Source organism: Lepeophtheirus salmonis, chromosome 13, assembly GCF_016086655.4.
Source record: "Lepeophtheirus salmonis chromosome 13, UVic_Lsal_1.4, whole genome shotgun sequence".
NCBI lineage: Eukaryota > Metazoa > Arthropoda > Copepoda > Siphonostomatoida > Caligidae > Lepeophtheirus > Lepeophtheirus salmonis.
This window is the reverse complement of record NC_052143.2, coordinates 18,953,513-18,981,387: the sequence shown is the minus strand read 5'-3', so window position 1 is coordinate 18,981,387 and position 27,875 is coordinate 18,953,513. Positions and strand designations below refer to the sequence as shown.

General features: G+C 28.8%; 1 protein-coding gene and 1 long non-coding RNA gene across 5 annotated transcripts; one reads left to right on the top strand and one right to left on the bottom strand.

The window, feature by feature from the left end:
• Nucleotides 1–1,585: 1,585 nt before the first annotated feature.
• Nucleotides 1,586–4,002, bottom strand: LOC121128269 (ephrin-B2a). Of its 2 annotated transcripts, none has more exons than XM_040723846.2 (2): nucleotides 3,862–4,002; nucleotides 1,586–3,449 (listed from the first exon to the last, which is right to left on the bottom strand). In XM_040723846.2, exon 2 carries the CDS (start codon nucleotides 3,388–3,390, stop codon nucleotides 2,560–2,562), a length of 831 nt encoding a protein of 276 aa, XP_040579780.1. In that variant the 5' UTR covers nucleotides 3,391–3,449; nucleotides 3,862–4,002; the 3' UTR covers nucleotides 1,586–2,559. The 2 variants fall into 2 exon arrangements, with proteins under 2 accessions (XP_040579780.1, XP_040579781.1); XM_040723847.2 differs by having other exon boundaries at nucleotides 3,815–3,954.
• Nucleotides 3,707–25,619, top strand: LOC121128270 (uncharacterized). 3 transcript variants are annotated; one of them, XR_005868121.2, is made up of 5 exons: nucleotides 3,707–3,800; nucleotides 3,873–4,433; nucleotides 17,658–18,059; nucleotides 24,544–24,851; nucleotides 24,912–25,619. It is a non-coding gene; the product is annotated as an uncharacterized lncRNA (long non-coding RNA). The 3 variants fall into 3 exon arrangements; XR_011783238.1 differs by having other exon boundaries at nucleotides 24,544–25,619; XR_011783239.1 differs by having other exon boundaries at nucleotides 3,708–3,804; nucleotides 24,544–25,619.
• The last annotated feature ends 2,256 nt before the right edge of the window (nucleotides 25,620–27,875 follow it).

Sequence of the window (27,875 nt, the reverse complement as noted above, 5' to 3'; positions counted from 1 at the left end):
TCAAATTGGATAATATTTGATTCATGAAACGGTGTTAAAAACTCTGATGGTATTCTGATAGATATAATTTTATTACTCCATAACTAAATCTCTACATCCCCTTTTTCCCTTTAATTGTCTACCTAGAAATTAAAAGGAATCTGTCTGCATATAATGTTATTGCCAGTAATAAATATTTTGTATAAGGGGGATGTACAGTAGTGGTATACAACCTTTCAGTAAGGTAATAATAACAAGTGTATAAGTTAGTAGCCAAACAAGCGTACCTATATAATATATATATGTAAATAGATAAAAACTTTTTGACAGATAATATTTAACATTTTCATATTGTATCTATCTATATAATCTTACATCAATGCCTGTTAATTATGTAAAAATTTGATTGTATTAAATTATGTTTACTAAGTATGTTAACAAAATATACATACCCCATGCATCATATTTAAGTTAACTTTTAAAGAAATGCTCACACCTCGAGTTTTGATAATAATTCAAATAAAAGTAAGGCTGAGTTATTTTTTAATTATCAGTTGCAATTATTTTTTTATTTATTGGTTTTATCTTCAAGGACTTAAAAGCCAGGATAAATGTTGTGTTGGAAATGCTCTTGCGCCAATAGACCCTAACCAGGATTGTTAATTACCTCTATATTAGCCGGAGGGCTAACATACCATTAAAAAAAGATTATAACCTTAAGGAACAGACGCTAGAAAAAAGGGAGCAAGATCAAAAATAGTATTAAGATCCAAGGCAGTGATAAACCTTGTAAAAATTGCTAAAATCCTTTGAAGACGATTTGCGTTAGGGCTAAAAAGATAAAAATGATCCAAATTACGCTCTAAAGGATGATTGAAAACCCAGTCCCCCCCCAAGACTATATCCGTAAGGTTAAAGGGCCATTGAATAAAAGATTGGAGGAGGCTAAATTAAAATGTCGATCTTAGTTGTAATTAATAGAAAATAACCTAGTTTTGCTCTCAACGTCTTCTAAAACTGGGGTTTAATAGAATTTCAAAATTATAATCATCATTCTAAACTTAAATAGTTTTTTTTAATACATATTTTTTGCCATAATAAAAAGACATTTTAGTTTTTTCAATATATGTAAAATGGAGTTGCACTGTTATATCAAATTAAACATAGTTAAATATCAAAATTAATTTATCTGTTTTTGGCAATATCTGAAAGTATATAAATTTCCTTTTCGAGGAACAACCGGGATAGATTTTATGAGAATATCTTCTCAGTTAGGTTATGAAGTTTAGAAATTTTTAATCTAAAAAACCCTATCAAATGTATTTGAAACCAATTGAAAACATATTGCTTTAACTTTTCTAAATAAAAATTATTTGCAATAGTATCCACACATAAGTAAACACGGACAAAAATCAAGATAAAAAATCCTTAATTTATTTTATAACTTATATTTATATTTAATAATAATAATTCAATATTTCATAGATATATTTCGGCCAATCATGGACTTTATATACAATTTTATGGAATACTTTAGGATACTTATAAATATTAACTATACTTTTAATCCTTCATATTATTTATAAGACTATATTGACCTGTCAAATAGTATCTATCATACAGTTTTCTTTATTTGTTACATGGGAATTTTTACTATACTATGATATTTCTCTTAAATATTCATGAAAAAATTACTGGACAGTCAGTTGACTAATAATAAGGTAATTCATACTAATTCATCATAACATGTTTTGGTGTTGAAAGGCCGGAAGTAAAATTGAAATTATAAATGGATGTTAAACTTTTAGAAGCATAATTACTATTTATTCATGTATAATATATGAACTTAGCATAAATAATTTACTATTTTCAATTCATGGAGGTGAAATTTTTTTTAGAATGATTTTAAAACTCCATTACATATTTATATAATTTCACTAATTTTTTTCAATCGATTTATGTTTAAATTAAAATAATTTCTAAATAATTGTTCATTTGAAATCATTTATCGATATGTGTTTACACACTTTAAACTTTGGTAATTTTTAGGAAGATTAATAGAACAATGGACCAGAAATTTAAATCAATATAAATATATGTTTCTTTTAAAATTTGACCATATTTAGTAAACTAATAAACGTTGATGTACATGTTATTATTAGATTGAGTAATGAATGAGTTTTGGTTTTTAGAATGGATTTGTGAAAAATTTGATGTAGTCAATATTTTTGGAAGATATTTAAATGATTTAGCAATGATGAAAGCAGGACGTTTACGTACAAACCAATAATTATAATAAATATGATGATATATATTTCTATTAGATATAAACGTATGTGAAACATAAAAATAATAATTTTACCCTTTCGGTACAACAACTATATGTAAAATTAAAGGGGAACCAGAAACACAAATGGTATTTCAAAAGAAGAATAAAGTAAATTTGAAACTCTTATTTTTCAAATGGCACTAACAATGAATTTGACTTGAAGTATGTAAAAATGAGATATTTAATTCTGAATGTATTTTGTAAAAAAATATATAAAGTTATTTGAAGATTGTCTTCTTTTTGTCTATTCACTACGTCAGTGTATGGATCAGAAGAGCAAAATGAATGGTAATGATGTAGGGTGATCCAATTTCACTAACTCTTCTAGCATTACTCATAACAGATGCTTCTTGCTTAACTGAGCTTTTCAGTTTTTTATCTTGAAGAAATATCTCAGGTCTAGGCTCATTTTTAATGTCATTTAAAGGATATTCGTAGTAGTAGTTATAGTCTGTTTTCGTGGATGGAGATGGAGATGATGTAATCCTTGGTACATTAATGGAAGGAACTTTAAGTGCATCCTCTGCGGAGGAGGGGAGTGGAGCCAACTTAAAAGTCAACTTCATATTATTTGACAAACATCGCCCACTGACCCGTCTATGAAGATCATTTCGTGATGATGTAGATATAAAGTAATAGGACTGTCCCGGATTAAACTCAAGTCCTCCAGGAGTTGGAGTAAATGATCGAAAGGTAATCGTATAGTAATGGGCCTTATACGGAGAGTTGCAGAGGGCTATTATACGAGGATTAGGATTCCGTATACGACAGGATTCGTACTCTTCCTTAGATACATTATAAATAATAAAAGTCTCTATATCTGCCTCTCTTACTCCTGACCCATACGTAGGACACACAATGTTGGCCTGATCATACTCCCACGGATGATTTCCAACGTTCACATCAATCACATTTTGGTGCAAGTTTTTTCGAAACATGGGATTTGATGTGTTCCAATAGATGTTGAAAAGTTCTTTGGATTGTACAAAATGAATTTCGGAAGGTAGGATTATGAAAATGAGTATGAATAATGTGGATGACAATGCCGTTCGGTGAGGGTGTTTGTGAGGCAGGTGGCCCATGATTTTGATTTCAAACGGTTTGAAATCATTTAAAAGTGTCTTTCATTCTGAAATAGGTTCTGGAAAATGAAGGAAAAATAGATTAATGTATGACATAGTATTGTTACCGCAACATTAGCTGTTTTTGTATAGTTTTATGTGTAGGTCATTTCTTTATTTTATTTTATGTCAAGAAAATAAATTACACATTAATAGAAACGAGGAGGGGGGCGAAAGCAGAAAAAATTTGTCCTCATATAAATTTTGGCATTTTTTCTTTAAAAAAAAAAATAAGAGAAGGAGATAAAAAAACTAATTTGCGGTTATACAGGAGAATAGATCCGTTGTCCATTTGTGTTTATTGAATTGTGTATCTATTCAAATATTTCTAATATATACGTTTATACAAAAACTTTTAAAACTTATTCTAAGTAGGTATGAATACCTTATACAGGCTAATAATACTTAAAGATAATCAAAATGTCTATAAACCTTTGAAATAGGAATTCTTCGATGGAACATAAAATAATATCACTGTCAAGAAAGAAAAAAAACTTCAACTAAGGCACTTTTTTAATAATAACAATCTAAACTTGTCTTCATATATAATAAATCACACGGATAGTCCTTGCGAACAAACTCACTAAGACTTACATACTAAATCATTCCTAAACAATGTATTTTTTTTTCTTCATTAAAGGTACGCGAAAAGGACCTGTGAGCACGCATGAAACGTCGATAGCGCTTAAGCAGATCCCCCTTACTGACTTTACAACTGCGTTAATGTTACACTACACACACATATATATATGTGAAGTACATAGATACATTAAGAAATTATCTTTTGAGCGTCACGATACACCTAGGTATATATGTACTGCAACTCTGTGAAATTGCCTTCCATACTGCCGATATAGTGGGTGAAAATAATAATTGCAAAACGTTCCCTAAGCAATTGTCCCTCTATATCTTTCTCTAAAAATGCATAAATATATATGATTTGGACAAATGAAGATGGAAATGAAATATCACTCAACCTTTTATCATATTTAAGGAAAAGAAAAGTAAGATAAAAATTGTAAAATACTAATAAACTGTCTTTTAGAGACATAAGCATTTATGACATTTTTTTTTCATTAGTGAAAAAAGTTTATTTTGTATTGCGAATTTTATTTCTTTCTTAATTGGCTACACATTGGAATGTCTGTTCAAATTTTATATATAATATTACGTTACTAACTTACTGAGAAAAGACAATTACTACATGTGTATCTAATAGATGGAAACAATAAAATAAAAAAGAGGTATACGATATGAAATGTGAATTGATATCAGACATGTGACAACCATAATATATAGCTGAAAATAGAGAAATACTCATCCTCAAAGACTGTGATATTTTATTTATCAACATTTTATAGATTGTTGAAAGGAACTCGAAGAATTTTGTTAAAATATTAAATTAAACAATGTCAAAGGACATTAGGTGCTACATTAATGCATAGCATATTTTTTTTCCTTTTTATATTTGCAATTGGTTTAACATTTCCGTAAAGAAATATTTTAAGTTTGAAGTCTACTAATTAAAAAGTGGTTACCCTATATTCTTATTTAATATCTGAAAATTATTATATTAATTAGATAATATAATCGTATTTTATATCAATTTGTTAAAATCTTGAATTTAAAGTTAATTACTTTTTTATCTACAATCAAACACTTGTGCCATGGCACTATTAAAGTTTTTTCTGTATCCTAAAAAATACTGATATCATCATTCCTTAAAACCACTCTACAGGCCCCAAAAAGAGTAAACAATCGCAAAATTAATATTCTCATCGATGTGATCCAGCATGACCACTGGCAAATCTTTGGGCAGAAGGCCAACCACTTGATGTTCTGATTATTGCCTAAAAATTAACTTTAAAGGCCTCAAATTTCTGCCTAACTTTGCAAACGAACGCGTCACGGAGTCCCAGATTTATATCACTTGTTATGTTGTCGTTCCCAATCCAAATTCCATGGATGGGTCAATACTTTTTCCCAACATTTGGGGCAAAGAATTTGTCAATTGATTAATTTTTTCAACTGGTGCAGGCTTGAATAAGCTATCCTACAAAAAAAAAACACATTGTTTTAGTGCATGTGTTTGCTCAAGAGAGCACGAAAGTGGTGGAATATATAGGTTCCGCGCCTTAAATATAAGAAATAGAATATAAATGTACATACACCCTACGATATAAAAAAACCTGAAAATTGATATAGAAACACTGACCATTTCAAGACTGTTTGAAAGAAGAAACGTTTAAATATCATGATGTGTAAACTTAAAAACAGCTATGTGAGGAGGACAAAGAAATCAACTCAAATTCTATTATCTAGCAAAGACAGAGAGAGGAATTAATCTAGTGTCCATCCAAAATTTTACTACGAGTCTAACAAGGACTTACTCTTCTCCAACAGACTATCATTATTACTCTCCCTCTTTCATGTGAACACACGCAAAATTACTTTATATGAAGATGTTACTGATATCTTCAAGTATTAAAGAACAATTATAACAGTTTTGTATGTTTCAGACCCAATAAATATAATTATTATGAAATATATAGCTTGAAAGATACTTATAATTAAAGTATGACTTTTATTTTCCTTACCCTTTGAAGCTATTTCAATAGTCTATGGTTTTTTTATTAAACGACGGTATGGGTATTGCAATATACATAAATATACCAATGTATATAGGTACGTGCCTCTTTTGACATAAATATGAAGTTGACGTACTTAAAAAGGGATTCCAAAATTTATATATTTTTATTTGTCTACGTATATGAATGTTACCCCTATGTTGTAATGATTAATTATCAGCTAAAGGGATCTATGCATAATAATAATCGTATAAAAGGATTTGATGCTTTCTAAAAATTAAAATACATTAGAAACTTATCTTCCTTTTCAAAGGTAAAACGATACATTATACTTAAAATATATATACAATGGCTGCAGATGGTACGTGTCTACTTCCTCAGCCTAATATTTCGGCAAATATATGCATCTTGAGAAAATAATTAAGCGTTAATTTTGTAAAATATGTTTACCATGATTGTATATATGGATGAATATAAAATAACATACAGGAAAGGAAATACATATTTATCCCTCTCCCAAATTTTATAAGTTTACTCACAGATAAATATTTTCTATGGGACTGAGGTACGGAGACTGGTTAGACCACCCCATAACCTTAATGTGATTGTTCTTGAGCCACCTTTGTTGCCTTGGTTGTATGTTTTTGGTCATTGTCGGGCTAGAAGAATCGTTACACGGCCCATTTTGAGACACCTTTCCTAAGGGAAAGAAAACGGGACCCAAGTTTTCTTGAAGGATGGACCATGTGTCTATTTTCCCTTCAATGCGGTGATGGCATTGTTTCTCTTTGACAAGAAACATCCAAAAAACATAATGTTTCCACCTCACATGCTTCACAGTGGATATGGTGTTCTTAGAGTTATGCCAGGGGTAAAGGGACTGGCTAAGCCACACTATCACCTTAATATGCTTCTTTTGATCTACTTCATTGTTACTATATTTGTATGCTATTGTTCGTTGTATAATTGGAAGACCCATTATATACTATCAATTTTTAGCGCCCTACCCTGATGGAGGGATGTTTTAGGCCAAGTTTTCCATGAGCTTCGAATTGTTGATGTTTTCGTTTTCACTTATGAGAAAAGCATCCCCAAAACATAATGTTTCAACCCCCATGCTTGAAGATGGTGTTCATTCATATATTTTATATACCTGAATATCGTCACCTCTCCATGTATTAATGTGCTCCTTGAATGTACAAATGATAAACTTAATTTTTCCCTTATATTTATGATCTGAATGCTGATTTTTTTATGTATACTCTTTCTCTTGAGTCCTTTAGGCTAGGTCACTCCATGACCTTAATGTACTTACTTTTGATCTACTTCTTTTTTGCCATAGCTTCATGTTTTGGTCTCTTGTTGTGCTAGAAGACATTGTTTCTATTTCCAGGATTGACAAGGAATATAGTTGGATTATTCTGAGCATTTTTCTTCTTCTAAACATTTTTTATAGAATTTCTCTCGCTTTTTGATTAAAATTATGCACTGTTCCTTTCAATTGTCAAACTACTTAAATCAGCAAGAAACGAAATACTTACATTCTCTTCTGTATCTATTTTTAAATCTTAAAATATTTGTAACTCAAATCTTGTAGTTCTAAAATATAAATATATATATATATCTCTCTCTCACAGCTCGACATATGCAATTGGATCTTATTTCGCAAGAAAAAAATCATTTTATGTTTTATTATAAAGTTGAATTCGTGCAAAATAGAGTTAAGTTATGAGTATATTATATTATATTTATAATGATGATCCGTATTACTAAATATTATGTATTCTCTTGAGACATAAACTAATTGGAATTATTTGAGCAATTAAAAAAAGGACATTTGAACATATTTTTATTTCAATAATAAAATTTATAATTTCATTGAAAGATATGGTATATTTTTTTTATTAGAAAATAAGAATTAAGTTAATAATCCATTAAATTAAATAAAAAAATATTGAACAAGTTAAATTTCTTTTATGAGAATAAAAACTAATTATAATAAAATATACAGAACTTAAATAAGAAGTTTAATTGACTATGGAAAAACAAAATTCTGTATTATTTTATCGCGTAACATAAATCAATAATTACATATATAAACTTAATAAGAAATCTAAAATATATAGTACATTCATGAAATTGTTACATTCTTTGATTTAAACTTCTTTTCGAAACAATACTATTATACAAAATCATTTACTGTTTTAAATTATGAACTTATAGTCATAAAATATAGTTTTATAAGAGTATTTCAATTTGTTCACTGATGCTTATATTATAATTTTCAAACATTTTTACAAAGTTGTATAGTTACTAAATATCAATTTTAATATTAATGTGACAAGACATCTGTGGGACGTTTCATGTTAGTTGAAGTAACTGAGGGTAAAAGCTAAAATAGGGCAAATTCCTGTTCAACTATTCTTGAAAATAGATGTAAATAATGTCATATTTATCGACAGTCTAGGTTATACAATTGGATTTAATTTGCTAAGGTTGTCGATAAGTATTACCAAAATCAAAAATAGACAAAAATAAAAATAATTATCATGAGTATACTTTTGACAATTGGCTCCTACATTATTGTGACTATAAACACTATACACAATTTCGGCGGCAAGGTTTGCATTTTACCCTTCTATCGAAGAAAACCCGTTCAATTTAACGTCTTCTCGTTCCTGGCACTCCAAAAATACTAAGTCAAACAATCACAAAACTGTCTGAAAAATTTATTTTGTACGAAATTTTATCATCCTAACACATTCTAAACCAAACTAATTGCGCTTAAACAATACTAGATGCACATTCCTAAATCCATATAAACATTTGTTGCCCCCATGGTTTACATTTAAGTTTACACTTAAAAAAATGCTCACAGCTCAAGTTGCGATATGAATTTGTAAAAAAGGGAGGTCGTATTATACTTTAATAATCATTTGTAACCATTTTTATTGATAAACATTAGCTATATCTTGAAAAACGACAAAATGAAGCCAAAATTATTATTGTGCTGAAAATGCTTGAACGCCAGAAGACAGCAACCTAGATTCCCAGATCCCCTATGTATTGCATTAAAAATTACTTGAAATCTAAGTAGCAGTCGTCCGTTTGTCTAGGCAATGTGGAAAATGAACAGTAAAAACAAATGACATGATTATACATTTCAAAAACTGTCTTGCTTGAAATTCAGTGAGCACGATTCGTGGGTTAACCAAGAGAATAAATGTGAGTGAGCTTATCAAAGTTGATTAGGTATCAAGATTAAGAGCAAGGTCGGAGAAGCATTTTATTAAGATGATCACCAAGGAAAATGTGTTGTCTAGATCCAAGCTTCTTTTGAAAGTGTCCATAAACATGTGGCACTCCAGTTCCCAATTTCAATTTCTAAAGTGTTCATTATGTTCACGAGCAATACAATCCTCAACACGCTGGCAAACAAAATGGTTGCTCCTGTCGATGAGGTCCATGTCCATGGCAAACCACGCTGTCATAGTGGCAACTCGGAGCAAATGCAAATTTGGATGAGAGGTGCGACATACATTCTTATCTAAGACACTCAAAACTGCCAAGTCTATGGGGTCGAGGTCAGTGAATATATCAATCAAGTCAAAGGTAGAAGAAGCAGCCTGCAACAAGCCTTACATTTCTGAGAGATCTTTAGAGTCCCACAACAAGGGAGCATGGGCCGACATCTCAGAATTCTATATCTGTAAACTTTTTCCTGGCTTCATTAGAATAGGTAGCCATTTCAAATACAAAATGTCGATTGCAGCTATTATTCAAAATTATAAAAATAATTGTGTTCCCACTGCCTTCATGAACTATTTTTTAACAAGGTTTGAAAATCAATCTTTAGTGTTTACTTAAATATGATAAATACTACGCTATATGGAAATTATTTGTTCTCTTAAGAATAATATTTTGATATTGAGAATCATTTTTTTGGGAAGTTTTTAATTTACAACCAATAGATAAACATACTATCCTATAAATAACTAGTATCATTAAAAAAATAATCCAGTTCCATTGCGAAAAATATACCTATTTGGGCATTGATAAAATTTTTAGTCATCGTTTATTTTAGAACCAAAAGTTACTCCATGAATAATTTGTAGATATTAAAGAAGGCCAATCCCTATTTATGTATTTATACAACAATTTTAAAAAGAACGAATGGTTTTGACAATATAACATACATAAATATTTTTTTTCTTTCACAAACTTATATCAAACATGAATGTAAAATATATGTCTTTTTTTCATTTTTAGTCGTTATTTATAGCTTACCAAGTTATGTGTATGTATTTGGTAAGATTTATCATGGGACTGGTGTGGAGAAAATTGAAATTTTATATTTATGTGAAAAAACAATAAATATATTAATCTGATATAAATAAATAAAACATTTTCCGACATTTTTTTTCGCGTGAAAAAAAATTTATTAATTTATGTGTTAAAGTAGACAATATTTATAGTGATAAAAGATTCGCTTGTTATGGATTGTGAAGAGCCTAATTTATGTATTAGATGTTAATAACACTAAGATGAAATTGAAATAATATGTCTATTTTTGTAATTTTCATTTGATAAAAATAAACCCTGAAAGAAAACGTAAAAAAGAACATTCTTTTTTGTTTAGTCAGCATTAATTTATTCTGGTTCTCAAGTAAAACAATATATCAACAGTAAAAGTATCAAAAAACAATAATTTTTTTAAAATAAGATAAATTATTCACAAACAATTAAATGTTAAAAAAAACTAAAACAAACCAAAAAAACTTAGTTTATTAAAATTTCTAAACAATTTCTTGTTATATTGAATGTCAAAAGATAATAAAAATACTTTGTTGTCTTTTACCACATTTCTTAAAAATCTTAAATGAAATAAGAAAAAAGATCTGGTAGTAAACGAGAGAATAATAATTATTAAAATAAGAAGAAAAAGAAGGATAGATTCATACGACTAAAAAAGTAGGATGGAGACAAAAAGAGAACAATTTTACATTGTCTATGGATATGTATTAGACGACCAAGAAACATAATATTATCTTTCTAACTTAACGAGTAGTAGCGTAATAGGTCCCCCGTATACTTTCACTTTAGATTAGAAGAATCCTCAACTTTATATCGAAGACAGAGAAAGAAAATAACTATGTATCTCGCAGCAATTCAACTCATGAAAGCTCTAAGTACTTCATTTCGGATAGGTTCGCCTTCTGTCAGCTTCTCTACCATCCTACTTCTAGAGCTCGAAAGAACTAACTCTATGGTACGAGTTTTGTTTTAGGAGCACTCAACATATTTTAATTAAGTCTTATACAAGCATAGGAGTTACGAAGTTATCACTTATTCCTGCTATGTTGAACAAAATAATTTTTTCCAGTTTATTAAGCGAATAAATGTTTGAAAAATTATAAATAAGTGTGTTAAACAATTTTCCGAGTCCTTGTGGGGAGCCTTGAATATTATATATCCTGAAGATATTGGAAATTTCGAGTAAATCACTTTCGGTATTTTACTTTAGAAATTGAAACTTTGATTCTGTTCTTCCACGATATGGGCAGTTCCAAAAAAATTAAGAACTATGCACTGATTTTGAAAGCAGCTTCCTCTATATAATTTAATGCAAAAAACGTTCTCAAATACAAAGGAATGGGCATCATCTGCAGCTTTATTAAGTGGATGCAAGTGATTGTCCACAGTTGAACATTGAATCGTTACTCAAATCATGAAAGGAGATAATATTCCTTGTTAAGGCTACCCATTCTATTTTTATTTTGGTTTCAAGATGTTTTTACTCAGTCTCTAGATGTCGTGAAAGATCATTTATAGTTTGTTGATATATTTTGGGAGTTAACTTGAGAGCAGAGATAATCCTCCTCTCACAAGTTTATTGTTTGGTTAAGGGTAAATAGATCCCATGAAATAACTTATCATGCAATGGCTCCTCTTCTTCAATTGCCTTCTCAGCGAGCCAGAGTAGAGCTGTTGCCTTATACAGTATGTTAGGAACAATTACGAAATAATAGACGTCAATCCTCTTTTGAAGATTGAAACTTATCCATTGGTAAATAGAACTACACAAATACTTTTTAGGCATGTCCGGTTTAAATAAGAGGCACCTTTTGTATTCCATATAAATCCCGAGTTTCCCAAATCGTCCTTAATTGAACATATGTAAATTGGAATATCCGTACATGGGCTCCTTTTAACAATAGGAAGAACAAAGGTTTTGTTTTGTATAGTTGATTTTCAAAACGGACCTAATTTCCTAATTCTTCAAGTAGTTAAAAACCATTTCAATTCCTTATAATTGACCCTCAGACTTAGCCTCTAAAATCAATGAGACATTGTGTGCATTCATTTCAAATATATGTCTCGAAGTCCCAAAATACATTCCAAACCCCTTGACTTATTTAATTATCAAATCTCTTAGTGCCATAACACAATCCGGGTCTGAAGGACGTCCTTCATGGCAACTTTTTTTCGAAGTAGTTGGGACTCTTTCTCCATCCCCCATCGAGATAGTTGATGTGCCATTGAAGAGAAGACCTCTTATGGGACTAAATTATTATTTTGAAAGAAATTTTTTAACTGCTTTCAAAATATGATTTTGAACGACAGTTGTGAAGCTCACAACTATAGAAAAAGTTCCATTTTTCTTTACAATTTCAATAGCAGATTTTTTTGAAATGATACTGCTCTCTTCTGTTTCCTTTAAATAAATTTTAGTTCTGTGAATTTATCAATAAATGTAAGGAAATAAGCTATTTTATTTAGATTAAAAGATTAGTTGAAAAGACTAGTAAAAGTTAATTTAAGTTCTTTTATTAAAATTTTATCCGTTGCTACCTAACGTTCTAGCGTTTCTTTGGATGATGTAATTGAATATTAGTTTCAATTATTTTATGATATGATCCCAGATGAGGGTGATAGAGTGTATTAGTTGATTTGTTGCAGATAAAAGAAAAACAAGTGCTGAGACTTCTTCCCACTTCTCCATGATACAATATACTTTGGTTAAAAAAATCCTAAGTCAAGTTCCTTAATAAGTTTTGCCAATGTTTGAAGATTAGTGTTCCAAAAAATTGATTTATATAAGTATATCTATTTACATTAAGATAACCAATAATTATCCAGATAGGATAAAAATCATTTTTGCGAGTAGTTAATAATTGCATGAAAGAAGTATTTCAAATTCGGTCCGTATGGCTTGCAAAAAAGAAACCACCACTTACTTTCGAAATAAATATTTTATGGCAGGTAACCTCCCCCCCCCACCCTTGATAATTAGTTTACTAACTTGGGGTTATTAAAAATCTCTGAAAACAACAAAAGTATTCCCCTATGTTTCACATCATATTTACTTACACGAATTTTGGGAGTCAAATAAAAACCCACCAGTTTAGAAGAAATTGCGTGTATTATACATAACAATAGCTTTTTCACCTTAGTTTTTGTATTTGAAAAAAATCCAAGAATTCATAAGGAAAAACAAAGCATTGGATTTAAAGTAACATAGTTAATTATTTTCACTAAACCTCGATTAAAAATTACTCAAAATACGACTATATACATAATAAGGAATCATCAAGATAAACATAGAATTGCAAATAAACAGATATAATGTTTAAGGAGCATACTTAAAATTATTGGTGATAAAATATTGAATGAAAATAATAAGAGGGATATCGAGGTTAATAGAAATAAAAGGTTAGACCGTCATGTAATTGGGCTTACTAGAATTTTCAATTAGATGTACCATATTGACTGCTGGCAAGACGCACAGATTTTCACCAAACAAGCAACCAATCATAGTCTATGACGTTATTTTTACTAGAATTTTCAATTTGATGTATCGTACCGACTGCTGGGCAAGAACAATTGATTTTAACAAAACATGCAGTCACTCATACACAATGACGTCAATATTAAAAAGTGTGGTGAAAGTCAATCATTAGTCGTATACGCGTTGTGGTATAACCTTGTATTTCTATTAACCTTGAGGGATATTTATTCATTTCGGTATGTGTAATATCCCAGTTCAATAAAGGGGGTTAATTTTGCTTTGTAATTATTGATGGAAAAAATACGTAAACTAAGTTATCTAATTTTTTTTACCTTTATTTACTAGCAAGAAACTATTATCAACTAATTTGACTTCAAACAACACAATTAAAGAGTAAGAGTAAAAATAAGGCAGAGTAAATTTTCATGTTTGAGATAAACCTGTGATCTATATCGATACTAGTAATATATTTGTTTTTAGTGATGCTCAGGTCGACTTGTAAGACGCGGGTTGGGGCATGCCTTCAAACAAAAATCAGCTCATTCCTCAATTAGTGGCTTAGTGGTTTTGTTGTTGTTGAGTTTTTTAAGTTTTATATTATATATAAATAAACAAGTGTCTTTGTTCCATGTTCTTAAGTATCACACAATAGCTAAAATCTAAATCAAATCCTCCCTTTATCACGCTTAAATGACAAATGTTGAATCTTTCACACAGGTAATCTTGAATCTTCTACCATTTCTTTGACAAGTTGTAATATAAATTGTGTTGAGATTAAAGGTTAAAAACATTATGTCACACTAAAAAAAGTTAGAAAATAATTACTAAATGGTTGTGTAACAATTTATGTGCGAGTCATATTTAAATAATAATATACACTTAAAACGCTATGGAGCATGCAAGCTCAAAAAAGCCAACTGTGTATCAATATAAATTGTTTCGAAATATAATAAGGAAATCTTCTTGAAATTTTCATTTTTAATTATAGGTATTGTTTTAAATTTATAAGTATTTGTTAAAAATCCTTTATTTTCAATATAGTTAAAACTGATATTACTTTTTTGTAATGTTATTTAGCAAATTACTGTTTATTCCGAATTTGATAAGTTGAGGGATTTGTTCAAGCACAGTTTCTGGTTTCAAGATTATTTTAATAAAACCCAGAAGTTTTACGCAAAAACATTAAAAAGTTAGTTAAATTATTATTACACTCTGGTATATACATAAAACAATTATCCTATTCGTTCTTATTGTTGTATATTGATAAGTTATTTTACAAAAGTAAATAAAATAACTTAAATCAAATGGTGATATAAAGTAAGATATGTATATGATCATTTTATGTAAAGGTGATCATTCCTCAAATATATATGCAAATCGCTAATCTGCTAATTAATAGTCTACAAAAAAATTGAACAATCAGTAGATTAGTGATAAGTGGAATACAAAAATTGTAAGAACACTAATCCCATCATTACTTATTACTAACTCAGAGATTTACTGGTTTTTGAAGATTTAATATTTGAGTATATAGTTTCAATAATGTTGGGAGTTTGTTCGTAATGGGATCGTTAAAATCCAACTTTCAAATAAATGGATTTATAAACACATTACCCCATTAATCTCTCCCTGCTAGCGCTACTTGTACGAGGTGATGTGAGCAAGAAAACTCAAGCTCTAACGCTCTTAGGTTGGGAGACGGCCTACTCGACAATAACAATGTGCCACCGATTTAACAGACCTTTTCATTAAAAGAATTTAATTAGTGTATAGCAATAGTGGACGCATAAACCTTTCAAAATAAGTGAAATGAGCAATATTGGAACGAACAAGAAAATTAGCGGATTTGCGTTGAGCGCAATCACATAAAATTAGGGTGTTCTTACCTCTGCTTTTTACGTATATACAATACCTTTATCACAAAATTATAAAGAAAAAAATTATTTAGAAATATCTAAAGATATTTCAAGATAAAGAAAAATTTCTAGGTCAAAAAGGGTATATGAGATTATAGGGTAAAAATTAAAACCATTATCATGTAAACAAGCCTAAATTCAACAGAATTATGATATCGCTCTTATACTATTCATAATAAGACCTCATTTTGTAGTCTTTATTTAGTTCAACGTACATATACTATAAATTAAATCCAATTATGTATTGTAGGATATTTTTGACATGCAAACAAAAAATTACCCATTTTTATTATTTTTCTTATATATGCAAAACAACCTTTGAAAAATATGTTATCTTTATTTCAAGTATATGCAAATTATTTAAAAAATACCTGTTCCGACTACCCTTTTCGGCATCTTTTTTTTAAATTTTATTATGTATATATATATACAATGATTTGAATAAAAAATAAACATATGGCTTAGAAATGTTAAAAATGGTTGTGAAGTTTAAATAATTTTATATCAATGTGGGTGAATATGTGGAATGTTTGTAACTGATAATAAATAATTTTTGTTTTATTATTATATGAGGATGCTAGTGTTGTTCGGTACTATAGTAATAGTAAAAGTTGATTCAATCTAGGCCCAAGCCCGAAAAGCCGTGTCCCAAACCTTCCAGCTCGACATTTATTTATATTATAAAATAATTCCTTACTAATAACCAATGATAAGTCGATTTGATTCCTTATGAAAAACAAGTAGACAATGACGTTATTGATTATTCGTAAGTGTTCCACTTACATAAATTCTATGAAGAAATATTAAAGGTTAAGCGGTTAAGTTAAAGTACAATCTATCTCAAAAACTTTAATTTTCTCCTGTACTAAACCAACTATACTAATTCTGCAAATTCTATGAAAATGGTTGAAGATAAAAATATGTGTAAACCCTCATCATTATCAAAACGTGACTTTTCAGTTGTATATAGTTTTTTGAGAAAATTCGAACTTTAAGGATCAATCACAAAGGGAAATGTAAAATATTCATTTGTTAACAGCTAAAATGATCAATGTCTATTATTGTAAGATCGAAAAGTCACAAACACATTCAAATATGTTTATCAATATGTAAAACTCAAAATTAGTGCATTTAGATGTTATTAGTAATTAGTTATTATGCTAATGTTTTTAATATAGGTCTTGGTCCCACCTTCTCTTTGCGCTCTACATAATTCCAATTCATTGTTATGTTCCCTCAACACAACTTAAACAAAAATATCCTGGATTGAATATTGACCACATCGTTACCTTTATTGTATCCCAACTTTTCTTCCAATAAGAAACATAAGTAAGATACGAAAGCAGTTGGTAGTTAGCCAAATAATCACACCTACTTCTGTTTATCTCTTAAGTACTCTGAGACTAAATAATCATACTATTTATCACCACTTTTTAATATTACTTACATTTATATTCATATTTTTTATAATATTAAATTCCTACATAGTATTTTATTCGATTATGTAATATTTCTATGTTGTATTTTATTAAAAGCATGCATATATATGATAGTCCAAATTTGTTCATAGAAATAATAAGATGGCCAATATATATAGATGATGTGAGGTCAAAAAGAAATTGTATTCATGTCCTTTTGGAAACGGAGCAAAAGTGTATTATAAGCCGAGTTGATATTTTGATAAATAAAAAAAGCCCGAAGACGAGGTGGGAGCGAGATATATGGTTTATGACTTAAGACTTTTGTTAATAATAGCTGGACTGAATCCAATTTTGGAGAATATAAAGAATTACTGCTATAAAGAGGAGTAAACCCTTAATATTTATAAAATTATTAATGCAGAAAATATAATATGTATTTAAATTCATTTATATTTATTTTATTAACCATTTCAAAACAATGTACTCTCAAGATTGATGAAAATTCTTCTTTTAGAGGGAAATGCTAAGACGACGACGGCCAATGAAATAATGAATGCAAAAGAAGAAAGAGCACTTCCAACAACACTTTTTCCTTTTCAAAATTTTATAGGAATTTTTTCATAACAAAATTAATCAACTCTGTTTATTACAGACCCGTGAAGATAAATATGGATTAAGTTTATGGCCGTCAAGAACAACAAAAGTTATATCTCTATGTAGCTTTTTTTATCTGCATAGATTAAGCTGGGTGTCTTTATAAATTTCTGAGAAAAAATTACAAAAAAATCCTGTGAATGAGGATGGAGTACCAAAAGAGGTCCGCTGTGATCGAACTCCATTGCGCGGGACACTCTGCTCCTGAGATCATCAGACTCCTGGTGTACCCAAAAAGAACCATTTTCACCATCATTAAAAGGTATATAAAATACGAGGTTGTCCAGCAGGTCCGAGCACAGTCCCAAGAATAACAGAAATAGAATCTTTATATTCCTGGCATGGCTATAGAGGTCCATCAAAGCTGATCTATGCAAATCTATGCCCATTTTTGTCAAAACCCGCTTCATGCACTGCATTATCATCTCCATGGCCATAAATGATAACTTAAAGTACAAGAGCTACCCCCTTAGGGCGAGACACCTGTCAACATCTTCAATTAAGGCCACCAATAAGGCTATGTACAAGAAAGATCCTTTCTTCCTTGAAGAATACTGGAGGAAATTTGCGATTCATATCAAATGATAAGATATTCATTGTTGACAAGAAAATAAAAACCCAGAGTGACAGATAAATCTGTGTAGAGCCTTCTAAAGTCATCATGGCGTTCGAGATGTAGAACCCAGCCACTTTGATAACCATAGTTGTCATTAACTATGAGACTCAAGTCACGCAACCCTGTTTAAACTTGGTCTAAATTTATCTGGAAGCAACGTTCTTATTACTCTGTTTAATTATAAAAAGAATAAATTAGGAATGAGCTTTGAAGTATCAAGAGAGACTCAGGAATTGAAACCTGACAATATAATATTTAGGGTATTTTTCTGGTATTAAAGGGAACCCATGTAACCACAACGACATTTTTTTATTGATTTTTATTAGTCAACAAAGCACAAAAAGTGTCACAATACCAATACTAATTTTGGTATCGACCACGTTACAATAAGATTGTAACCGTGACAATACTAGTACTTATATAACTACAATTTTCGTCATTGCTTTAAGTAAGAATATTAAAAGATACTTTAAAATGTGATAAACTATGTATATATCATAATTACATTCCAACTTATTTTTAGAAGATCACGTAGGAGTTCCATTCAAATAAACAATTCTATGTAGCTAAATGGAAAATATTTTTATATTTTTTTTCTATAAAAAAATGAATGACTCTGAGATAGAACAAATTCATAATTATACACCTCTTGTCTCATCCTACTTTAAACATGTAAATACTATAACAAGTCTATGTATGTATGTTCATAAAATATGGGTTCAAGACAGCAAATTATATATCTTTTATATGTAAGCAACTAAATCTTTTATTAAGTTATTATGATTATATTAATTGTAAGAAGCTAAATATGGAAATATAGTTATTCCATTCAATTAAATCATTCTATTTATTCTATTATAAATAGTTTTTCACATTTAAATAAAAAAATAAAATGAAAAAAATAATGTAAATATTATTAGACACTATTCTTTAATTTCCTTATTCAAAATTACAGAAAAAATGTTTTATTACACATATGATGAACACATAGGCTTCCTTTGTCATCGTAATTGAATCCCCAAATATAATCTATTAAGTTGCAGGTGATACTTACATAAGTATAAAAATGAAATGACACTGCATAGTGTATATGTTTCAATTTCTTGTTACCAATATATTTGTTTATAAAATGAGTGTCATTTTGAAATTAAGATAAATATGACGCTTATATCATTTTTCTTTGATTTAATATTGACACTTCAAAATATTATATTCCTTTTTGGAATATAGAAAATTTAACCAATGATAATTTTAAGATCAGTATATATCAGATGTGATGTGTAATTTAAAGATGCGCTTTTTTTTTTTGGGGGGAGGTATGGGGTCTGAATTTTTTATGGATTTTTTAAATCGTTGTCGGACGCCACGACGCTGATGACCATAACCTGAATATTTGGTCCTGAAGGTTACCTCCATCTGAGCTTTTGATTCTGTCAAGAAGGGATCATTTCTCCTGTTCAGAGCAGCGTCCACGGTGGAGATCTTCTTGTCGGAGATCCGCACTACCTCTTACCTTTTGTTACTCAGACATTTTTGATTGAACAAAAAATAAAACGAACATCAAATTGTAGCTTTTGTCAGTTCTTTCGAATGGCGCCAAGTGCAAAATTATTACACTTTTAGAAGTGAGACTATACGATCTCGAAGAGAGTTCTAATTTTTGTGTCCTCACCCTGTATTGTGGCTGATTAAACTACAAATAAAAAAATTTATATGTGATGAAAAAAAAAATAGAATTGAGCAATATGTCATATTTTAATAACACAAGCGGAACCAGCAAGATTTTACGTCTAAAAAATAAACTTTGTACAGCCGTTAACATTTTTTTCTTGTTTAACTTTTGAACTTTTTATTTTGCACGCAAATAAATTATCAATTATGCATAAATTTCAAGACGTGAATTATTGTAGAAATGACTCAAGTTTGAACGGAGCTTAGTTGCAAACAAAACTAACAATGCTAGGGCTTTACAATTTCAAAAAGATAAATATAAATCATATATTACAAAAATTTGACATCCATTATATATCTACATGTTAAAACAAAACACACAAAATGTTAAATAACGTCGAATTTTAAACGTTTGACTTTTGCTTTTGAATAAAAATATCATCAAAAATAAGAATGTTTAAAGGCAACTCAAATTGGAGTATAATAATGACAATAAATACACCTTGAATTGAAAAAAAGATAAATATAAAAATCAAAAGAGCGATAAAAAGAAAATAATGTAAAATTTATTCGAATAATTCAAAGAAAGTACAGTTTTACAACAACCCTAAATCGAATTTAATCTTTAAAATGTTTCAAAAGAATACTAAAAGTTTCCACTGATAAAATTTATTTTATGAAAATTTCAATCAGTTATATAAAATTTGGGGTTCAGAAGGAGTATTATTACTAAAAAAATTATAGAAATTCGATATCTGAATGAATTAAAATCACCATTGCTGTATAATATAACGTGTACAATTATTATATATATAGCTCAAAATATTCAAGGATGATCGTGTTATAAATCATGAACCTTGTTTTAAATTTATTTTCAAATTATAAAACATGGCAAAGGTGAATGTACATATATCATAGCACTACACGTACAAAAATTATAGTAAAATAACAGAGAATAAGAGATGGCATTGAGTCCATACTTAGATTCATGTTCGTTTATGTAGACCGCAATTATATGCTTAAGATAATTACTAGTGTAAGAATAATCATATTTTATTAGGATGTCAGATGATTTTTCATAATAAAAAGGTGTGTTTTTTATACCTTTCATGAGTCATTGCAATTGTCCTTTTACTAAACTTGAAATTTGCATAATGCATTAATGATGTACATTTCATCTTTCATTATTGATTTTTAATGCCTACGCAGATAATAATAATACCATGCCTAAGAAATCGTTTATTTATTTTTCTTTTCCTGAATATGGAGAACGAGTTTTAAATCTCTATATATTTATTAGTTTATTAATATGTTAGAATAATTAATCTACAAAACATTGGTTAATATCCTATTGATCAATTATAAAATATATAGAAAAACAATAGTAACAGGTGGGCTGAAATCTTATGAAGCTAACACTATAAAACACATTCATTTGCTGAAATTCCATACATTATTCAATGTATGTATTTATCATCGACGTAAATACAACTATTATAGTCATAATAAAATTATCCAATTCTATTTATTTAGTACAATTTCTCTTTATTCTCAAAAAAGGTCTCAGTTTTGGCAGTTACAACTTTATAACCTCTAAATTTATTTCCGGCGAGCAATTCTTTAGGTCTGCAAACAGGTAAAAGTCACTCGGTACAGATTTGGAGAATACGGTAAATGAGGGAAGTAATTTGTAGCATACTTCATATAATTTAGCCATTTTTTCAGTAATTTGGGACATGGTGAATTGATTTGATGAAACAACACTATTTCCTCTGTAAATGAGCAGGGTTTTTTTTCGTGATTTCATCCTTTTAATACAAAAACATTGCTTTGGAATAATTGCTCTTAATAGGTGGCTCTCATCGAGGTAATCAATGCAATTAATTTCTACAAAATTTATAACATAATTTTTGCCAAGTCTTGGATAAAGCCATGTCCATCCTAGAATACTTATGCCATAACCTTGGCAGTCGATTGTTTTATCTTTCCACGATTTTTATTCGATTCATTGTGTAGTTTACTCGGTTGACTGTTCATGGGACTCAGAAGTATAGTAACGGAGCTACTTTTCATCTATCGTCGGATATCATCTAAAATATTCGTATTCATTGCGGTCGAATGGTATTCTTTTATCTATTGTGAGATCACGTGGCGTCCACTTTGCATACATATTTTTCGTGTATGATATTTCCAATGCGTTTCTTTGATATCTGAAAAGTTCAGCATTGTTGATCACTCCACTTTTACGATAGTTATAAATTATTTTGGGATTTTTTGATTGTTTCGTCGGTAACTCTCTCTTTTAGGGACCACTGCATGCATCTTTTCGACGCTCATTTTACATCATTTAAATTAAACAAGCCATATTTCAAAGGTTGATTTCGCTGGTGCAGAGTTTTAAGAACTATATTCAAGCCTTTGATCCAACAGTATTTCTTCCTTTTGTCAAAAACCCATTTCTAATTAACATAAAAAATTCGTTTTTACCAATAACAAAAGTTGATTTTCTCAAAATGCAATATGTCTCAAACTCATTTTTCTGAAAGATAAAAAAATTTACACCAATCAATTGAAAATTGATACTAACTAAAAAACATATGAACTAATTATAGTGGATCATGTATGTGTTAACGAATGAACTTTTCAGCGGGTCCAATAAAAGTCATCACTGTTTTGTTTTTTATCAAAATTTAACTGTTCATAGTTTACTACTTGAAAAATTTTTCGTGTTAATAATCTTTTTTTCTTATGTTATTATCATACATATTTAAATTATTGTGTTAAAATTACAATTTTGTACTAGTTGCATCTTGTTTCAGAAAATTGCTCAAAATACGACCAAAAAATAGGATGATTGATTGTTTGTACTTGAAATGAGGTAAATAATTGATAATTTTTTTGTTTAAAATTACTTTTTGATGATTATTATTAAGTATATTCTAAAGATTCAATGCCAACTGTTACAATTCTCATTGATACTCTTACACCATAACCAAGAAATTTAAAAATTAAATTAAATTGATAACATCAATTAATAGTTAGTTAGCAAAATGAAAACTGTTGTAATTAAATAAGATATTTTAAAGACGAAGAAATTGCAAGATGTACAACTTGATTATACAAGTAAGACCTTGTCTAATAAAATTGACATCCCAAGTTGAACAAAACATATATATTAAGTACATATCTGAGAACTGTTTATAATATTCTCAATAAAATTACGGCAAATATACCATTTCATATATACAATGATCGATAGCTCTTTTTAGATTAAATATTGACTATTTTCAAGATAATTTTAAAAATAATAAGAAATATATTTATATATATAATAGAATATTGCTATTTCTTACAGCAATTTATCCAATAAATTGATTTTTTTCGAACGAGAAAACTTAACATTTTTCATAAACGCAATTTAAGTAATACTGTATTATATTCTCGGTTTGATTTAACGGATAATTTTATATATTTACACATATATTATAGACACAGTACAAATCAAATTGTGGACTCCCCCCCTCTCAAAAAGAAAAGGCAGATTTCACAACCGATCACCTCATAATTTGATAAAATTTAGTATCTACGTAGATTTTTACTTGCAAACTTCAAGTCATTTTGTATAATCAAATAATTTGGGCGCAATGTACATGTAGACTCATTTATTTTTTTTCAACTTTAGAAAAGAAACAGTGGTGAATATAAAGTTCCTAAGAGTCTATTATATTGTAAATATTACATTTTATAATTACTTTTTTATTGTAAAATGAAATTAATATAATTATAGATTAGACTATTTTTAATTCAAAAATGTATCTTCTAAATATAAATTTTATCTTATCGATATTTAAAAATGTTGCATATGACATTCAAAGCTCAAAATAAACCCAATTTGAATGATATATATTTTTATTCACGCTCTCAAACCCAAGCTCAAATGTCATACAACGAGTATATGGACATTCCCCCCACAACACCATAATATACAACCAAATTCTGACTAAATTTTTTCGCGAATATCTTAATTTTCATAAATACGGTGAATATTAAATTGAACCATATGTTCGGAAAATTGGAGTATTTGAAATTAGGTTTACAACACAGTTTTTTCTAAAATTATGTAAAAAACAAAAATAGCCTTTGAGTCTGCAGGTAAATACTAAGCTTGGTAAAATTAAGAGCTGTTGACGTGAAATTTTTGCTCCATATGATTTTGATGCTAGATTTAGGACCAAGTATATAAACTTATTTTTGTAGGTATTTAAGTAACTTACAAGTACTTTAAATGTATTGGAATACAAGTCCAAGTACTATAGAGAATATTATAGATATAGTCAAAAAAGTCCACTATTTTTTCCATAGATGGCTTAAGTTATGTGTATCTCGTGTTGGATAAGTGTTATCTGTTTACACAAGTAGGTGTTACAGAAATAAAATTTCTTTTTTATTACATTTTCAGACAATGTTGTGATTGTTTGAGCTTGCATCAAAGATTGACACTAGCAAACAGAAAATACACCATATTGTATGGTCCTGATATTGTAACAAGCCAATCACGTACTATTTTGGTTTTTTCGTTTCCGTTCATATAATTTTGATATTAAAGATGCACCACACTTTGAAAGGCAACTGTCAAAAATGAAGATTGGACAAATGGACAAAATAAATTCAACTAAATTTTAGAATTCCATATTTTTATATTATCCGATTGAAGCCACTATTCATCTTTCAACAAATCCGTAGCAATTGTATATTTTATAATCGACGGTAATATAATTTATTGTTCTTAAACCATATTTAAAAGAAATAAAGATAAATTTTTTTCAGAATATTCTGTCAAAAGTTCTTACGTATTTGAATTTTTATAGGTACTAATTTTAAATCCAAATATTTGTTTTACTTTTATGCGGCATTATGGGGAAAAAATAGTTCACTCCACATTTAAGGGACATCTGTTAATTCTTCTAATTAAATTAATGCAATATTTTTTACATTTCTTTAAAATTAAATTTGCGTTCATTTTTAGTTAATTTGTATTTCGAATTTTTTTAAAATGATTTTTGTATTAATTAAATAAATTGCAATTCCTACCCATATGAGATGATACTGCATATGAGCAGTGCTTTTAAAATTCTTTGTTCATACAAACCCTATAAATCTATTTTATTTTGATATACGTTGACCTTAATTCCTTCATTATATTTTCTTATCTAGGAACAATAGACGTATTTTTTCTTCTTAATTGTCGATTATCTAGATATTATATACATATTAGACATACACACATAAAAATATGCATACCTTTTCGTAAACTGGTTTTTTGCTCTCCTAAAAAATTAATTATAACCAAGAACATCCTTGAAAAAGTCAATCTCATTTTAATAAATTTTTTATATCTATTTGTGCAAACCTATAATAAATTTGTTAAGTTTGAAAAAATTTATATGCAAATGTATTGTTATTTCTTTCAACTCTTTTTTTTTAATATAATGTGTTTTTGAAATGAGTAAAGTTTTTTTTTCTTCAAAAAATGTATTCAACTGAGATCAAATTTGATTTTTTTTTATTCATATAAATTTTATGAGATTATTACTTTTATTTCAAGATCTTATTTTCAACTTTTTTCGTATAAGTAAATCAGTTTATATTGATATATATGTATTTTGTTTAAGAAAATTGTACAAGTAAAATTTTTTTTGTCAGAAAGTGTATTATTATTTCATTACAAAAAATGTCATTCAAATAAAAAATTGTTAATTGATACTATCATTTTATTTTTCTAAATAAAAATTACATGGTTATTATGTATCTATATTTGAGAAATAGATATAAAAATAGCCCAAAATGTACAGGGTTGGGCAGCAAAACGTGAACTGATAATTTTTTTAAATTTTTTCATTAATATAAGAAGGTTTTATATTATTTTTTGCAACTCTGGTTCAGCCTTCCTTTGTACATTAAGAAACTTAAATAAACATCTCGTCATCATGAGTGAACAAAAAGCCAAAAGACAGATAATCTCATATCTCCTAGATGGTGAAGTTCAGGTGACGAGGAATTTAGACGCTGTGAGGTGTCCCAGGATCCTGGGTTTCGAGGTGGCTCAGATGAAGAATAATGGAAAAGAACTTTCCGGTAAAGCAGGAAGAGGAGGCACAACTAAAAGAGGGATTTGGAGTTTCTGTCAAGCTTGGAGAAGATGATCAAGAAGGACCCAACCATATTGGTGAATTCCCTCGCCAACGACTTTTACTGGCTGTTAGGAGCATCAGGAGGGCCGTGAAGGACGACTGATATTGTCTTCATACAGATTTACTCCATGCCATCTTCTTAAAGAGGTCAGAAAGGCCATAAGGGCTCGAGAGTCCACGTTTTTCTGACCAACCTTGTATGATAGGTAAAAACAAGACTCTAAGGAAAGAGGAGGTAAGACAATTAATATAATAATGAAAATAAAATGTACCCCTTACATCTAAAAATAATTAGAATTGGGAGTTTAGTAGAGCACAAAGATAATAAAATAATATAATGTTTCTCTACAAAAATCCTATCCTTAGAATGATGTGATTCAAAAGATGAACATAGTTTACAAGACAACTCGAATGTTTGTTACCTTTTTACTTAGAGTATCTTTCAATGTTACTGTATACAAAAGTACATAATTGGAGTATCTTAAAACCCCACAAACAACTAAGTACTTCGATTAATATCTTACATTAATATTAATTGATAACTTGTGAAACAACGACCAATGAACTGGCAAGTCGCATGAAAATACTGAAGAATCTTCCTTAACTAATTTAATTGATAGTTTTAGCAAAAAAAAAAAAAAACTAAATACATTATGTATTGGGTTAAACAATTACATTTTGTCATTATATAATTAGGTAAGAGTTGATTGTTATTTGTAAAGATTTCCAAAAAGTTTATGATTTTTCCATAATCCAACACTAGGAACTCAAGCACCCTTCTAACAGAGATGACGAATCCCAGGAGGTTCAAAACAACATTTTTTGTACAACCCACTACGCCATTAATATATCGAGCATCCTCGAATTATTTAATAATTGTATTATCTTTATCCCAAGTACTGCAAAACCTTCATTTAATAATTCATATGATTTTGTAGTTGCAACTGATACAAAATGGCAACTTGTGTACAAATATTTATTGAAATAGATTAACAACCTATTGGAATATTGGTATTTATTTTTATAGTTTCATGAATTTACATTGACATTTGGATTTGATTACCTGGATGATAGATATAAAATCAGGGTCATTGATCGATAATAAGTGTTATAAAATGCACAAATGCTTCAAATGATCTTTTGCTACATTATATACACTTTTTTTACATTTTATACATATCTCACAAGTGGTTAATGGTGTCGTATCTATCTTAAACTTTTTATGAAGTAACGGACTATTCAATTTTGAGAATGCATTAATAGATAATAAACCAATTATTTAATTAAGATCCATTTTAGAAAATTTAGGATGCTCTGAGACTTTTAATTCATTGAATTATGCATCAGAACCAGTCCAAAAAAATAAATTCTGCAAAGATCATTGTCATTTACCATTTGGTTTTGCTCCATTTTTTAAAAGGAATTGTAGGGTAGTCAAGTATGCTTGAAATAAGCAAACAGTGTAACGATGACGTCATATGATGTGACATAGTTTTTACTCCTACTAATAGACCAACATATCTTATTGAAACTTTTTAAAGTAGGTTGCTCTTGAATTTGTACCATGAAATTAAAAGAGCTAAGAAGATAATAGTTTGTG